This window comes from Hippocampus comes, unplaced genomic scaffold (genome assembly GCF_001891065.2).
Source record: "Hippocampus comes isolate QL1 unplaced genomic scaffold, H_comes_QL1_v1.1 scaffold156, whole genome shotgun sequence".
Lineage (NCBI taxonomy): Eukaryota > Metazoa > Chordata > Actinopteri > Syngnathiformes > Syngnathidae > Hippocampus > Hippocampus comes.
In genome coordinates, this window is record NW_017805744.1 from 3,470,616 (window position 1) to 3,488,318 (window position 17,703).

General features: G+C 38.7%; 2 protein-coding genes across 6 annotated transcripts in view; both read left to right on the forward strand.

Moving 5' to 3' along the window:
* Nucleotides 1-3,394: 3,394 nt before the first annotated feature.
* Nucleotides 3,395-11,162, forward strand: cxcl14 (chemokine (C-X-C motif) ligand 14). Its single transcript, XM_019884112.1, has 4 exons — nt 3,395-3,644; nt 5,902-6,007; nt 9,335-9,448; nt 10,680-11,162. The coding sequence occupies exons 1-4, from the start codon at nt 3,581-3,583 to the stop codon at nt 10,693-10,695; spliced, it is 300 nt and encodes a 99-aa protein (XP_019739671.1). The 5' UTR covers nt 3,395-3,580; the 3' UTR covers nt 10,696-11,162.
* A 2,090-nt stretch (nt 11,163-13,252) lies between these two features.
* Nucleotides 13,253-17,703, forward strand: part of fam13b (family with sequence similarity 13 member B) — a 49,114-nt gene continuing 44,663 nt past the window's right edge. For 3 of the 5 annotated variants that reach the window (XM_019884006.1, XM_019884010.1, XM_019884009.1), the window contains exon 1: nt 13,254-13,529. The gene's annotated coding sequence lies outside the window, so the exon portion shown is untranslated. Of the gene's footprint in view, nt 13,530-17,703 lie in introns of all 5 variants that reach the window. The other 2 variants (XM_019884007.1, XM_019884011.1) reach the window with 2 other exon arrangements.

Genomic DNA, 17,703 nt, shown 5'->3' on the forward strand with positions numbered 1-17,703 from the left:
TTTAAGGGGTAATTACACCGTTGCCCCGGGCTTTTAGAACCGCCCACTTTCTCTATGAACACCTCAGCTGCTTTCCCACACTTAGCTTTTGCACATCTCTCTTTTCTTTGCCTTGGGCTGCTGATTCATGTCAGGTCCCATGAATATCTGGAAAGCAGGCACCATTTGATGATGATGAAAAAAAAAATAATAATAATGTGAATAACCAAAAGAGTTGCCGTCCAGATATGAGACAATTGCTGAAATAACACGAGACAAGGAAAAACATTCCAGGCCCACCCGTAATTGGTGATAATCCACAATATAGAGACAGCCCACCCAGACATGTTTAACACATTGTAAACATACTCAAACACAAAAGCATATTGCCTGCCATTATATTCACCAGCCAGCCAATAACATTCCATGTGATTTGCGGGAGCCCAAATTTGTACGCAAGTCGAAACATGCCACTGTCAATTGCTAACCAATGCTAACACTGTTGAAAAGTCATTATTACAGTAAATATTTGTACGAGAATGCGGTCTAAATTCCATCGTCACAATTCAAAAGACAATTTGTGAGAGTTGGAGCTTGTAATCCCTTGTTGAGCTTTGATGTGAATGTTGTTCAGTCCTTGTTTCTACCTCTGAACACACTCCCACTATTAAAAGAAAAAAAAACCCTTCAAACTAAACATTTCAGAATGTGGCACTGGAGGTTTGACTCGAGACTGAACCAGTAAAAGTCTGCAAACAGAGGACAGCTTCAGCACACTGGGAGCAGTTCTGTAAACAAGCCGTCCAAAAAGCTTTCATAAGTGCACAGAGACGTGGTCGGGATGCCTCAATGTCCGATTCGCATGGGCCGCTAATTCTTTCTTCAAAGGAGATAAGATAAGATAAGATAAGATAAGAAAACCTTTATTAGTCTCGCAATGGAGAAATTCCCAATTCACAGCAGCAAAGTTATGAATGCTTTTTGTGTGTGAAATTTCACTCATGCGCCAAGCTCCCGAAAGACTTTGATCAGACAATTACGAACTTTTAGGAACAAGCTTTTGCGTCAGTCGCTTCGGTACGCCTTTTGACACACGAGATCATGAGATAAAGACATGTGTTTTCTTCAGTTAGAGGCCTTGCTCTGGGTCTTGGTATTTTTGGAAAGGCAAGGAACTTTTTAAATGTCCTAGTGAAATTGAAACTTTTTTTAATGCCTGCTGGCCACAGCATTAGGCTCAGCTTGAATGATTAAATATATTATTAATATACTTTAATACACTGTCATATAGGTACAGTATAACTTTGTGTGTTTATTAGGGCCGGCACTGACAGTCAATTCCTGATATGTTACAGACATTATGAAAATGGTAGACTCTAAAAAAATTGTATTGGTAGTGCCCTCTTGATTTAAATTCAGCGCCCAAAGCCAGATTTACTGTGTAGGATGAAACTTGGTCTCGGGATAGCTACCATGAGTAGAATCAAAAAGTCTCAAAAATTTGACTCGAAGTCAGTCATTTTAGTTCGAAGCACCCATGACATGGACATTTTGGACATTTTTGTGAATCCTTCAATTTCAAAGGGCACCCGAGGTCTGCCATTTTGGTTTAAAGCAGCCATTTTGGGGAAATTTTTGCCTTTTTGATGCTGTAATGACAAATTTGTCTAACCCTATTTCTCAAGCAACATCAAATTTGGTCGGCGTGTCTATCATGAGTAGACCCACAAAATTTTCTGAAGAACCTGTACTTGAAAAGTCACTGTAAGGCTGCTATTTTGGTTTGAAATAGCCATTTGACGGTCCTTTTTGCCATTTCCAGCAATCCTTCAGAGATAATGTTGTCCGAACACATTTCACATAGCATGCCCAAGAAAAGACACAGGAAGTCTGCCAATTTGGTTGACTCATATTGGCCTTTCCCTGAAGAGGAAGGAAGGCCCTTTTCTGCTCTCAGTGAACAAAAGCATGCTTGGATGAGTTTGGTGAGGAAGAACGAGCCCATCTGATACCTTTAGCATAAACTTTTGTTCTCAAGTCGCATGTTTTATTTTTCTTTTTTAATTAAAAAGGTTGGCGATAGACCCTTCCTTAGCTGCAGTGTCCTCCAGGGGTCAGATGATCACATGACAGCTGGCACCCCCCCCCCGACACACACACACACGCTCACATGGGATCACATGTAAGTGTGCACATACACATGAAGGTAATGCGATGGTGACCGCGCAGGCGGACGCTTCATGGTCGCTGGCTTGAGTGATCGCATAATGTGGCAATGAACACACATAAACACACACACACACACACACACACACACACACACACACGTCCATACATGCTTGACAGATGAATCCAATGAAGGCTGTGGCCCAAAGGTCCCAGGTGGGAGGGTTCAGACCTTCTTCTCAGGGCTCTCTCTTACAGAAACGACTGAAAATGCCATTATTTCATTCCTAGAAAAAAAAAAAACACACTTTTGTTTTAGTTTTTGTTGTTGTTCAGAAAAATAGCAGTCTAAAATATTGCACTGAAAAACATACAGTCATGGCTCCATGAATTCAAATGTAAATTATCAAACAGTTTTTGTCGCATTTTTTATTTCAATTCAGTGGACATTGTTCTTCTCCTTCCGCTGTGTGTGCCTTGGCCACCTGAGGGCAGTATAATACGGACACATAGCCGTACATTGAGATGGTCAAAATTCCTCGGTCAGCTGCAGCGTTGTTTGTTGTTCTTTGCAGAGGTTAAAGAATATTAGCCTGTGAATATTGTCTCTGTATACATGTGTTGCCGCAGCATTTGGGTTCATTTGCTGCTTAAGGGGTTATAACCCCGCAATGAGACCTTCTCAAACTTGTTGCATTGTTTTATTTTTCAGAATTAAGCTAAACTGATTCATCTAAAACAAAGCTATGCGGTTATTTTAAATACTCAAAATGTAATTGTCTTTGTGTTATGTTTATTTGGACTGAAAACTGACTTGTCGAGCTAGAAGCCTCTTTTTTGATCAATTGTTCACTCGCTGCCAAATCACTACTTGTAGTATTTGAGTTGAGCTCACTGCCACCACACAGTGCTCGCATCACAAATTTTGGCTCACAAGTCAAAGCAAACAATTGACCATTTCAAAAAGCTTGTAAGTCATTCAGATCTCAAGGCACCACTGTATAGGTAAATGATTGTCTTAACTATTGGTTCGTATTCTTGAGCTACCCGTATATATAATTAGTCAATAGATTGTGTACTAAGTGAATTGTGAAATGAAAGTTTTCTTGGTCGTATCCACACACAGACATTTGATATGTTCTCATGAAACGGACTCAGGGTCCTCCTTGTCTCTCCTGCGTGGTGATTGGCCGTCTGGCGGTGCATATTAATGAGCAGAGGGGGACAGCGGGAGGCTTTTAAAAGCAGCAGCTAAGCAGGCGGTCGGGTGAGAGCGTGTGTTTACGTGGACCTCCTCCATCACAGAACCTTCAATACGATCCACGCCGCCAGTGGACTTTCAAAAGTGTGAGACACTTTTGACACTGCCCTCCCCCACCCCACTTTTCTTTTGCTTGCAGTGCTCTGGTTTTGGATTTTTAAGAAGGTTGAAGACATGCTACGGTGTACAGCGGTGCTACTTGTGCTGGTGGTGGCCTTACATGTCCTGAGTGCCGAAGGTACACTTATGAATTTATTAAATTCTTTCTTTGTGTAGAAATGTTGCTGTTTTGATATCTGTGGGGGTTTTTGTTTGTTTGTTTTAGTGCTTATATTCCATCTAAAAGCATTGCAAAAGCTTCCTACTCAACTTCTTGTATGTGCATGGCATTTAAACACACAACTGAACTGATTTAATTAAAGGCACGGCACAGGGCTCCATAGAGAGGGGGACTTCGAGGGCAGGAACTTAAATTTAATAGATCTTGAAGTAAATATGTTTAATAGACGTGAGAGAAAGTATACAAAGCTCATGGCGGTGCAGGACGCATGTCACTTGTAGTTTTTCATGGAGAAAATGCCTTGAATGACCAGATTAGATGTGGGGAAAGTTGTTGTTTGAGTCATTAGTTCAGTGGTGAGGCAGCCAACCCCGATTTAGATCAGTGATTCTTTTGAAGAAAATCCTGCTTGCGCAAATTATTTTCATTGTGCTATGATTGGAATCTTATCTTGAAATCACAACAGTTCTAAATAGCCCTTTTCCGTTGTTGTTCTTCCCTAGTGTGTCATTTTAAGCAGTCTTGAGGTAGTTTAAAAGGTGGCATTTAATCCACAGAATTTTTGCCGTTTTTAATTGTTAGTTCAGTGATTAGTTCGTAGTCCACAAGGTGGTGCCATTTTTTAAAATGAATTGTACTGCATTTAATACGAAGAATGTGAATCGCAGACCAAAGAAAATCCTCTTGCTCATGGAAACTTGCATGTATGAGTTGTTTATTTCATTCAGTGGGAAACGCCCACCGCAATTTTATTCGGATTTAACTTTACTTTTGTATTGAAGACAGTATTTGTTGTCATTGTCCAAAAAAAGCTCCAAAACAGTGTTACTTAAGTGTTGAAGCAGTAGCTTAGCTTAATAAAATGAGTATATATACCGGTATTAAAAAAAAAAAAAAAAAAAAAAATCTTATTTTTGGGTGCTTTTTCTGGATTTTTCTTTTTTTTTAATCTGATGTTTAGTGCTACTTTTATTTCCAATCCATCTGTGGAGCAGTTATGGCTCAGCCCTACAAATTATGTGAAGAAGAATCATTCTGCTCCCATCGGCTTTAAAGTGGAATAATTGTTGTTTGTGTGATTTGTAACATTGGAAATTTCTATTGGAAAAGAAGTGTAAGAGCACCATTTTTTTCTGCGCAAAATCACCTGTCACTATTTAATAAAAACTAAAATACTAACAACGTTTTGATTGGCCTTTTTTGTCATGTGGTTTAGTGGCTGTGAGGAATGTGACAGCTTTATTTGCCCGCCGGCTGATGGATGTAACCAACCTTGGTACTCACCCACCGCCCCACCATCGCAAGCCAAAATAAATTCATTTTATCAGGCACTCACGACACAGCCATGCAGTGAATAGGGGGCAATGTCCCCTTGAAGCAGATGAATGTTGAAGAATGGAGAAATGATTGGGTACACCTACAAACAAATGTGATGTTGGCCTACCTTCATAATATTAAACCAATTAATCATTGCAAAGGCATTTTTCAGGGCCCCAGACTGCCTTGGAAAAAGTGGCCTTTTTTCCCTAAAATTTGTGACTAATATATTTGCTGATTTATTTTTTTTTAATTCTTGAATATTTTTGTTGGTGACAAATTTCTGCTCCACACGTCTGCTCATTTATCAGTAAAATGTGAATATTTACTTTGCAAGCCAATCTGTGATTCATGTGTACACCTAATTGCAAAAAATAATGAATAAAAAATCAGGGTAGGGGCCACTGTGCTCTTAGCAAAAAAAAAAAAAAGTTTATCTCGAGCCCTGCAGTTGTTTTTTTTTTCATGCAGATCAGGTAAATGTACTTCATAATGGGGCCAGTGAGAGATCACTACAGTTGAATATGATCAATTACAACAATTAAGTGTGTGTGTGTGTGTGTGTGTGTGTGTGTGCTTGTGAGTTTTGTCTGTGGGTCTTTGCATGAATATGCACGTGGGTGTTTTCGAAATACTTGTTTGATTGTTTGGATTTATATTTACCAGTGCTGGATTAATAATGGTTTTCACTCTGCATTTTACTTTATATTCTAACCATGTAAAGCCCTTTGAGTCCTCTCTGGGAGAAGGGCTACGTAACTGAAATCGTCTTACTTCCACCATAACAACATGAATGGATTTTGACATGTTAATTACTCAAAATAATATGACATCAAAGAAAAAAAGAAGTTGATTTGAGTGTATATTTTCTTGTTGTTGTTGGTTTTTTTTTCTCTAGGCTACAAGTGCAGGTGCACCAGGAAAGGACCAAAGATCCGCTACAAGGATGTGCAAAAGCTGGAGCTCAAACCCAAACACCCCTACTGCCAGGAAAAGATGATATTGTGAGGTTTATTTTATTTTATCTCCTTCATCTCTGTTGTACTCTGCTCTAGGGATGTGCAGTGAAGGAGAATCACAACTGGGGGATGTTATGTCAGCTTCACAGCAGTTGCGTAATATGTCATCTTGGCTTCCATCTGCAGGTCAATTGTGGTATCACATTCCAGAAAAAAACAGCTAGATACATTTTAGCATTAAACTGAATGCCGTTTTAAAATAAAGACAAATCGTCAACTTGTGTGGATAGACATGGTCCCAAAAGTGCCTGAAAATAACATTAATGTTTACGTTTTATTCATATGGATGTTTTCCACCATCGTATGATAACAAGCATTGTTGTGTCAGTGCTCAGGTAAAGCGGCAAGGTTGTTATGAAGAACGATACCTCAAGTTTACTGTTTCATTCTCATCCAGATCTTCAAGTGCGATGGGTTGTTTTCACCCTTTTTATGACACTCAAAAAAAGAATTTAAATTAATTAAATTAAAATTAAATTACTTAAATAAAGCAAAGCAATTGTTATAAAGAGGAAAAAATATTATGAACGTTTACATTGGTTGAATATCATTGGAAATTTACATTTTTCTGTGACAATTTACGTGATAAAAATGTTTCATTACAATGTACGTGACGTTCAACTTGTTAAGGTGCTATCGTAGTGATGGAAAAAGGCAATTTTCTTCAATCATAATGACCCAAATAAAATTTAGATGTCTTTTGGTGATTCCATTCGGTGTAAACTGCTGACATTTTACATTCATTATTTTTTAGCAATGTTTTAACTGATCTTTTCCACCATTTAATGACAATATGGTTGTTTCATTGCTTAAGTAAAGCAATACATGTGTTACAAAACAAGAACAATTAAGTGCTTCACTGAGAAAATTCCCAGATTTTAAATTGTTAACTTTTGAATGTTTTCAGACAGAAGACACAATTTGCATTGACTAATTTAAAAAGAAAAAGTCACTTCAAGTTTATGAATGTGTGTGTGTGTGTGTGTGTGTGTGTGTGTGTGTGTGTGTGTGTGTGTGTGTGTGTGTGTGTGTGTGGAAATAATCCACAGACATTGAATGTAAATATGCAGACATTAACTCGATTAGCATGTGACGGGGTGGGGGGTGGGGGCACCACCTTACTGGTGCCCAGTGAAAGGGAGAGAGAAGAATAAGTATCTTTTTGTTGATTTTGCAGTATTGTTTGGCTTGTTTGGGCATTCTGGTTGACTGGCAGCCAGAGGGGCCTGGATCGTCTCTCATTCGTCTCTTTTACCTCCATTTTGTTGTACTTTAAATTAGACGTATTATGCAGTTTGGACTATACTTAAAAGGCCAAGTGATTTCTTCAAACTGTTTTTTTTACCACTTGCAGTTGAAGTTTATGGTGAAACTAAAAACACAAAAAGAGAATGACTCAATGCTAATCCATAGGGCACATGCACCTTATAAAGGTACATACATTCACCTATCACATGCATAAACACTACACACACACAGTATATTCTATTCATTCTAAGATTGCATTTTTGTGGGTTTATAATACAGTATGTTCATGAAGTGTGTTTGAAACATGTTTAAAGTGCGAGCAGTGAGAGGTAAATCTGTTTTAAAATGTTTTTATTTATGTATTTTTTTTAATGATTTCTCTGTAAAGTGGACTTTCACCTTTTGAGTGAGTCTGAAACCTAAGCGGAAGCAAACGGTGAGGAACAAAGGCACTTGTGTACACGCGCACACACACACACACACACACACACACACACACACACACACACACACACACACACACACACACACGTGCACACATTTTGCATATCATGCTGCGACATCTCACGAAAGAACCTGGTTCAGAAAACTGACGCAAAAAGCCTTTAATCTAATGCTATGATCAATTACTTTTTTCCCCCCTCCCAAAGGCCTATTTGTCTCCAAGTCAACTCATTTAACATTCATGGCGGTTGGATGGAGAGGCCCAAGGCATACTGGGTGTTTTCCCACATTTCTCTCTCCCTTTGCCCTGAATGTGCCACATGCCAGGCAAGAGGTTACCCACAAGCCAGACTCGTTCATGGAGTTCACATACGAAATTCTTTAGCGTATTGTTATATAATGCAATAAGCGAGTTTAATGTCTGTCAAAGCGCTGCCATTTGTCGTTCAAAAGAAGGAATGTTCTCAAGCTTCTGTGTGTGTGTGTGTGTGTGTGTGTGTGTGTGTGTGTGTGTGTGTGTGTGTGTGTGTGTGTGTGTGTGTGTGTGTGAGAGTGAGTATTTGTTCTCTTCAACTAAATGAAACACAATGGCACTTTTCACTAAGCAGCCAATCATCCGCATGTTGTTCTGCTTGTGTCCGATATGTTTTTTACTGCGCATTCAATGACATAGTAGATAAGACAATGTACAATGCATCGGAAAATGTAATGCAATCGACTATGAAATCAGACAATACAATAAAGGATATGATACCGTACGATGCAATCAGGTACAACAGGACAAGATACCGTTTGACAGGACATGCTAGGATACAATGCGACTGGTACGATATCAAATGATACCATACAATCCAATTGGTACAAAAGGTGGTATATGTGGTGAAAGATATGATACAACGGGATAAATCAAACAATCAAACTTTGTTTACATCTGGTATCATGCGATCTAATTCGATTTGTATGCTAAGATATGACAGATACAGAACAAAAAGATATGATATCCTCTGATGTACTAATTGGATACAATTCTGTCCAAAGGATACAATAGAACAAGGTCGAATACAATTAAAAATGATTGATACATTACGACTGGATATGATCCCATATGATTTAATCACTGTGCTCTACAATCAATATGATAGAAAAGGACATACAATAATATTGTATGACATCCTATAATATAATTTAAATGACGTCGTGTTTAGATGCAGTTTTGTGAATGGTGAGCAGAGAGAATTTAGCTCTTTCTCAACCGATTCAGACCATTCTAACCTCGAACTGTTCATCGCATCTACGGAGCTATTTGTCCCATTCCCCAAATTCCCACCTTTTCACAATAAACTACGACATATTTGAATGAATTAAGACACATTGTACATTGTCTCCTCCTCATGCCACATTTCTCAATCTATTTTAATCATTCCAACTTGAAAGCATTCCTTACACTCAGGACATCCTGTGTTTCCACCCCCCCCCCACCCCCACATTTCTGAAAGATTTTTTTGAAAATTCCACATCAACTTTAAAAAAAAATGAAATAAAATGTTTACACTTTTTCCTCCTTCCTTTCTTGACCGATTCAAACCAGTTATAGAATCATGTTTTTTGTTTCCCCTTCAGCGTGACAATGGAGAACGTGGCTCGCTTCAAGGGTCAGGAGTACTGTCTGCATCCGAAACTGCAGAGCACCAAGAATCTGGTCAAGTGGTTCCACATCTGGAAGGACAAGCACAGGTGAAGACGTTTTATATTCAGATCTGACTATTACCATCTGTCTGCTGTTTACAACAATTATTGAGATAAACCATTGGTGACATCATATATAGTATGACACCGACCCTGCATGTTCATAGTATTTCAAATTTAATAAACGTTTCTGCACTATCAATGGGACAGAATCAAGATGAAAAAAAGTTTAATCATTTAAATGTTTATTTATTTTTGTATTTATGAACCACAAGTAATAAAAACGTATGTTGAAAACACAAAGTCATATTTAAAAACATGACTAAAGTACACATTTAATTTAATCAGTTACACTTTGTGCATTTTTAATGGGATAATTTTCTCAAATATGAGTACCAGTACTACTACATGGAAATCAGAACCAAGATGCTTTTTAAAAAATGTAAATGCAGTTTTAGATTTATTTATAGTAATCCGAAATACAGTGCAACCGTTATCTCGATCCATTCATTATCTGATTCACTTATCGTCACGAGGATCACGGGCATGATGGAGCTCATTCCAGCCATCTTCGGGCAGTAGGCGGGAAACCCTGATGGTTGCCAGCCAGTCGCAGAGCACTCTTAGACAAACAATCATTGACACTCACAACCACACATAGGGATGATTTATCTCATGTTTTTTTTTTTTTTTGTGGGGCGGTGGGTGGGGGGGACTCAGAAAAAAAAAACTACAGGTACACAGGCACAGGGAGAACATGCAAACTCCACACAGGAAGGGCGGAGCCCAGAACCGAACCCCAGACCTCTGCACTGCAAGGTGGACATGCTAACCAATTGACAATGCCAACCTGAACATCAAAACTTTACTTTGAAAAAATGAATTTTACAATTTAAACAAGACATTAAAATACACTTTTAATTCAACTACATTGTGTATTCTCTATGGGGCAATGGAAAAGTTGTTATTTTTCAAAATAAAAGTAGCCTACCTTTTTCAAACAGTACACAGCACCACAATGCTTTTTCAAAACGCAAAATATAAATACATTTCAAGTGTGTGGGGCAGGGGGGTGCAAAATATTAATTACAAGGCTTGTATCAAAACTTTATTGAACATAATCAAAATGACAAAATAATGCTATACACCAGCATTCCCACCAAGGAGCAGAGAAGATATCAAAGCGCTGTGAAGAGACCAAAAACCTTCTTTTTTTTTTCAACAAATGCAACTTTGTAAAAATCGTATTTCAATTGCCTCTCTTTCCTTTTCTCTTCAGGGTTTACGAAGCCTAAAACCTTGACTTCTTTTCATCACCAAAAGAAGAAAACAGAAAAAGGAAAAGAAAAATAAAAGAAAACAACAACGACCAGGACTGTTTATGATGTCGCAAATATCTGCAGTACATCACCCTCCTCTTCTGTGGAAGCCATCAAGAGATAAACTTAATAATAATTACACTTACTTTTTAAATCTTTTTTTCAGTTTTTGCCACACAAATATACCTGAAAATATTGTATGTACAACATACATTACTCCTATTTTGTATGCAACGTAAAGTGCATTTTGTAAACATTGTTGTCTATTAGCAACTTTATAGTGTTGTGTATGTAAAATGGCAGCATTATACTGTAGTTGTTTTGATATTTAATTTGAATGTTTTCGGGGCTTGGGGTGGGTTAGTTGACCAACACACCGTTCAACATTCCATTGAGTGTATACAAAAATAATGAATGCAGCAATAAAATCTCCAGTAAATTCAGATTGTCTGATATAATTTGTACATTTAAATGTACCTTCTATGGGTTCACCAAAGGACAATAAAAAAGATACCAAGTAAGAAGATAATATAACAAAGAGATGTATTATTTTTAACAGATTCACGAGAGCAATGGCTTAAAAAAACACACGATTAATCATAATATTTATTAATAATGATTAATGATCTTTTTTTTATGGTTAAATATGTAACCCCTCCTTGAGCCATCACCTTATCATGGTAGAGTGTATACCAGTGACCTTAGGGGCTTAATTGTCTGGGCCTTTATGCAACTGTCAGGGTCATCCAAAGCAATAAGATCCTTGGACCAGACAAAGTACGGCTCCTAGACTTCCTATGATGATGATTTCACATCTTACGTGCTCCCTTAGTTAATTAAATTGTGTGGTTGATGCGAGTGACTCTGCTATTTTTTTGGGTCCATATATTTGCATACATCCACGTAACAGATGAATTACATATTTGGACCTCAGTTTCCCTCGCCCAGACATGAGTTACCTGGGTCTAACTAATTGTTAGTTCAGTCATATATTGGTCCACGATCTATGCACGCAGCAGCTTCGCATTTAGGGTGAAGCAGTTAACTGCTACCTTCTGGCTGCACGTCAAACACATAGCAAAAGTGACAACATAAAACTCTTCAAAGTACAATCTTTCCCCTGGTAATGCGAGATGTGTGGCCGTGCATATGGTCCATTCTCGAAATTTCTTGAATTCGACCTAACTTTTCCACTCGTAAAAGGCTTTAAATACCTTAAAAAACATACAAATAGTTAATATTAGAAAACCGAAAGAGTATTTCCATTAAAACTTGAGTGAAAACAACGAAAATAATTTTCGCACGGAAATACTTTGAATCAAATTTTGCACCATATTTAATTAATTGATGAGGACGTTCGTCGAAAGAATGGACCAACAAAAACAGTTGTGCATATTTTTATGTTAATGTATAATATATTTTAAGTGTTAAAATCAACAAGAACTAATTTTACAGTAAAGTCGAAACAAAAATAAACTTCACACTTTAGTGCTTGATAATAAGTTCCTCCACCAGATGGGGGTGTTGAGCTACTGTATTGTATTCAGAATGGGTCAATAACAATGTTACCACGTGAATCTCGCGGCAATTCGAGCATTTTCTAGAATACAGTAACACCATTTACCCACACCCAAAAAGCCCCCCAATATATGTATGTAGTATAATATGGGTGTTTGTTTCGATAGAGTGAAAATAGAGCACTTTATAGGCTTCAATAAAGGCAGAAAAACACAATAACGTTTTACACTTTAGTTTGACATTAAAGTGTTTGCGAGTCCGTTCAGTCTATAAAGATATATTGCATCAATGCTTTACGAATCTTAATATCCATTATCGGATTAGTTTCAACCAGGAAAACAAAGCTGGCTAAAATATTAAAGTGAAAAAGTCGGAAAAACATATTTGACGATTTAACATAGTTCAGTCCCTCTACTCGTATATGGCATGGGCCAACATAAAGGTTACCATGTGAAGCTAGCTCAACCTGTACATTTCTCAAAATAAAGTTACTTTTTCACACGAAAAACATGTTTTTACAGAACGTAAAGAAATGGAAAATACACTCAAGTATGTTTTCAGAAAATGTACGATAACACGTGAACAGGCATTCTCTTATATAATAAAATGGATCAACTAAGATGTTTCCATGATCAACGTCAATAAAAAAAATCATCACTTCAACTTGTCACATACCAAATGCTATAATTTAAAAATCATATGTTCTTACATATTGTGAATATCTTATGAATGTCTGTTACATCCGTACAGCCAAAGAACAGTGGAACAAAGCAAACTGTTTTCAAGTGTGCTTGCCTAAAGCGTGACGTTAGCGACGTGCCTTTGTTCGATTCGCAATTTTGCCAACAAAATCAAACAGAACATTCAAAGGCGCATAGTAAAGAAGACATTTTTGACCCGGTAACGAGTCTAATCTTGCCGCAAATATTGAACTCTAGTCAATACAACGAGCTGGGCGGGGTCCGTATTTGGCAGCTGCCCCCGCCCCCCTTCTAGGGCTGCTGTTGAGAAGAGGAGGCGGGGTGAGTTTAGCTGTCCTCGGAGGGGTGTGTGAGAACTCGGCGACGATCTGCAACAGCAAAGCGGGAATAAGAGCAGCCGGCTGATCTAAATTTTTTTTTTGCAGCATCTTGAGTACAATGAGCCCGACGTCTAGTCTTCAGCACCCGCTGTGATCCTTTCGCGTATTTTTCTTCGTCACCCAACCGGAGCCAGACAGGCAGCGGGCCATCCGGCGAAAGCAAGCCGGAAATCGATGCTCCTCGGCCCGCGTCCGTGCTTGTTTTGACCTGGTAAGACAGGCGTTAGCTCGCCATGCAAATAGCTTAGCCTCTGCGTTCAGGATAGAAACTAACCTCGCTAAAGCTAAAGATGTGAAACGCCCTATTCCGTTTGGGGAAGGGTTGCGCACTATATATGAGTTCACGTCGAGCGTTTCTATATTTATTTTGGCATTTTATGCATGGTTATTGTGTTAATGATTGATGATTTGTAGTTTCAATTGGGTAGTCTATGGCGCGCTAACTGCTAAGTAGCGTTTAGCTGACAGGGGTTAAGGTTCGTTCCATCACATCTAAGCTCGGGAAAGCAGAAACAAATGCTTTCTAAATAAACACGGCAGTGCTGATGCAAGTTGTTCAAATTTTAGCCTGTTTACCAGTTGAAGTATTTCGAAACAGATGTTTTTGACGTTTCCTGTGCGTTTAAACGCCATTTTTTTTGTTACACCTGTCAGGCTCAAGTTTTAAAATGAAGCTCTCACTTGGCGTTGATATGGCGAGATTTCGAGTTATTGCAGTATTTTTTATTCTTATGATCATTTAGGTGTCCCTTCACTTTGCTGTAATGCGTTTGATTATTCATTAGTATTTTAATTGATGTACTTCTTAAAATCAGTCATTTGTGATTTAAATCGGGTGTTTCTCTGGGAGCTAACTGCTAGCTTGCGGCTAGCCGACGATGGATTCAGGTCGTTCCATGAAAAAGAAATCACTTAACGAGTCAATTATTTTAATTCGTATTCGAAAAAAAAAGATTTTCTCGCTCTTGGTTTGAGACTTTCTGGAGGTTGAGGTGTTCTAAATGAGCTTTTCCTGACCTTTCCTGTGCGTTTAAATTGATTTTTTTCTTACACCTGTCATCATAACAATATTTTTGAGTATTCTATTTAAAATAAGTACATTTCACTGCGTTTCCGTAACGACCATGTTCACATATTCTTCCTACTGTGATGATGATTGTTGCTTCCAACAGAACCTTCTCAGTTAGTGTATTTGTATGGTCATTTTAGTGGATATGTACCGTTTCATTTAAATCGAGTTCCTCAGGGATCTATCTGGTAACGTGTGGTAAGCGCACTGGGTATAATGTTCGTTTCAGCACAAAATGGTTTTGAAAATTAAACAGACAAATGAATCAATATTAATTGCATCTGATCACCACCCCCACCTTGAAGTGTTTAACACCACTTTTATGTTACAAGTTTAACTTAAAATGACATTTTTCATAATGCATGTCAAATAAAAACAAACAATTTGCGGCATATCCTCTCAAACTGAGCCGTACCATATTGACTCATAATCCCACTGAATGGAACCAAATTGAATCATTCCACTTCAAAATTAAACCACAATCGAAACATATTGCATCCCATGTATCTAGCTGTGTATCCATTTGTCTTTGATTGGATTCACATGCCTAGTTATTATCAATTACATATAAAGGTATTTATTTCTTAAAAGTGGTATTGATGCTGACTTGCTTTTAAGGTGTTCCGAATCACCCGTTTCATGTCCGTTAAGTTTGTTTCATGACATAATTTGCATCTTTAAATTTTTTTTCCATGATAATACTTATATAATAATGTTTTCTTCTTACAGTCATCCCTTCCCTTTGCTGGAATGTTCTAGAGTGTTGTGATGCATCAGCCAAATGGGCTCAGAGCCACAAAAACATGACTCAACTTCTGTAATTAGTTGTAATTATGATGAGCATGTTGGGCCACACGGTGAATGACTGACTGGCACGTCCGACTCACAGTGCAGAGGTGCAGGGTTTGATTCAGGCTCTGGCTTTCCTCTGTGGAGTTTGCATATTCTCCCAGTGCCTGCGAGGGTTTTCTCCAGAGGGTTTTCTCCGTGTATTCCGATTTCCTCCCACATTCCAAAAACATGCATGGCAGGTTAATGGAACACTCTAAATTCTCCCTTGGTCCGATTGTAAGCGTGACTGGTTGTTCGTCTATGTGTGCCCTTCGATTGGCTGGCAAGCAGTTCAGGGTGCCCCCTGCCTACTGCCCGAAAACAGCTGGGATAGGCACCAGCACGTCCGCGACCCTCGTGAGAATAAGTGGATTAGAAAATGGATGTGTGGATGGATTAGCATGTCAAGTTGGACTTTAATGTCTTGACATTAAGCCCCCCCCCCCACCCCACCGTCCTTTTTTGAAATGCATATTTCACAACCTATATGTAGACACTCCCCACACCAGACTGAGACCTCCAAGGGGATTAATGCATATCATCCATTCTGTGGTCAGTTTGTGCCTGATATAAATTGTACAGACAGCGTTTTAACTGATTTTTAGCATAATTCCAAGTGTAAAAAGAAGTTGAGCTTCTTTGAAGTAAAAGTAAAGCTACTCACTTTTTGAATGGTTTTGTGGTGATTTCTTTCCTCAAACATTTATGTGTAGATCGTTAACAAATTTGAAAGATTAATCCCATTTATAAGTAGTTTTAGCTTTAATTGTGAAGGTGATCTGCATCCCAGTCATCTTTAAACCTTTAAGACACAAAAAGTGAATATAGTTGTATATACAAAAATGAATATTGTCAATTTAAATTACAAGTGAACTAATTTCTTTCCTCTCAATGAAATGAGAAGTGATACTACATAGCGGTGAGCCACTCTGCAAATCCAACTGTCACATTTAAGAGGCACTCTCCAAAAATGCTGTCTTCATCTCAGCAGAGCTTATTACAGCACCAATTTTCCACGACACTGTACGCTCCAAGGACCTTCCTTATGAACACGGCCAGAGACTTTGCTTTCTTCTATGCGCAAATAGAGCTTGTTGGAAGTTTGCTGGAAAATTTACAGGGTAATCCAAAATGACCCTGAACATCACATTTTAAAGCCAAACCATATCGCGGGCATCAAATGTTATTAACAAACCTGTCTAATCTGTTGACACATGAAAATACTCCCCCATTAGCTGTTGATGCTATTGCCGTTGTTGCTGCCTGCAAAAATTCAACGCCTCCAGTGGGAAAAATTGCAAACATGTGGGGGAGAACAAGGGCATGTTGTTCAGTACAAAGGTCACCTAACTTAGTGCCTTATTGACAATGCACAGTTTTGTGTTTGTTTTTTTTTGTTTTTTTTTTTAATGAATTTGTCAAAAAACATGATGTCCAGTTTCCATTTATCACGTCTTAAAATGTCACGTTTTGAGTTTCGTGTCTTCCATTGCACAGAGAAAATATGCAATGATGCTGCAGACTGCTGATTTTTGTTCATCACTTCTGCCTACAGATCTCCATTTTTTTGCTCTTCTGTGGATATGAAAATTCACAATTTGAAATTTCATTTGGACAGCAACATTACATATGCAGTAATGCTCCCTATTTTTCCAGCCTTCCTTTCTGAGACGATGGCATTTATTGATTTCCTCTTCATCGCTCCCTCTTTCCCTGCCTGACTGCCTGATGGAAATTTCCACACCCGAGCAACTCCAGCAAGTTAGTGCCCCAAAAAACAAATCCCACTGTTCTCAGGCCGTCCTGCCGCCTCTCCACTCGTTTCCTAAGGGCCCCTCCTCTCCATACCAGACTCAAATAACACTGGACCTGTCATTTCCATCAGTGCACCAAATTGCAGCTCGAGACCGTTTGTGTGTGTGTGTGTGTGTGTGTGTGTGTGTGTGTGTGTGTGTGTGTGTGTGTGTGTGTGTGTGTGCGCGCGCGCACCAGATCCCAATGTCTTATCAACTAGAGGTGTTTCGATCAGTGTTTTATGTTACTGATATCAATCACATGGATTAGCTGCACACTCAAAAGCTTGACTTGGCAGCATGTTTGGTTTGCTGCGAGCACCATGCAGTGTGAATGAAAGGGGGATGAGATGCTTCACTGCTCACTGTAGTTGGCTGCAGCCTGAAAAGTACAAGGTGCCGTTAATCATTTTTTGGGGGATCAGCAATGAAAGGCACTGATCGATATGCCGATCACGTACTTTTCCGCAGAAATCAGCCAGTCACATTTGGTGGCCGATCAGTCGGAGCACCATTGTTATAAACATACTTGGCGAAAAAGCAAGAGAAGAAAATTACATTTTGCGTGATTTTTCTTGGTGTTCTACATCCGCTCTGAGGTTGTTCAGTGTCGCTGTTGTCGAATGTTAATATTCCCTGGAGTCATCAGGATGAAAAGTAGTCATGGTGGCCATCGGAGAGCCCCCCCCCCC

Bases quoted from the DNA above. Each gene is read 5' to 3' on its own strand.
- cxcl14 (XM_019884112.1), top strand. From the start codon at position 3,581: ATGCTACGGTGTACAGCGGTGCTACTTGTGCTGGTGGTGGCCTTACAT. The intron at 3,645-5,901 runs GTACACTTATGA...TTTTTTCTCTAG, and splicing joins ACATGTCCTGAGTGCCGAAG to GCTACAAGTGCAGGTGCACC. The intron at 6,008-9,334 runs GTGAGGTTTATT...TTTCCCCTTCAG, and splicing joins TGCCAGGAAAAGATGATATT to CGTGACAATGGAGAACGTGG.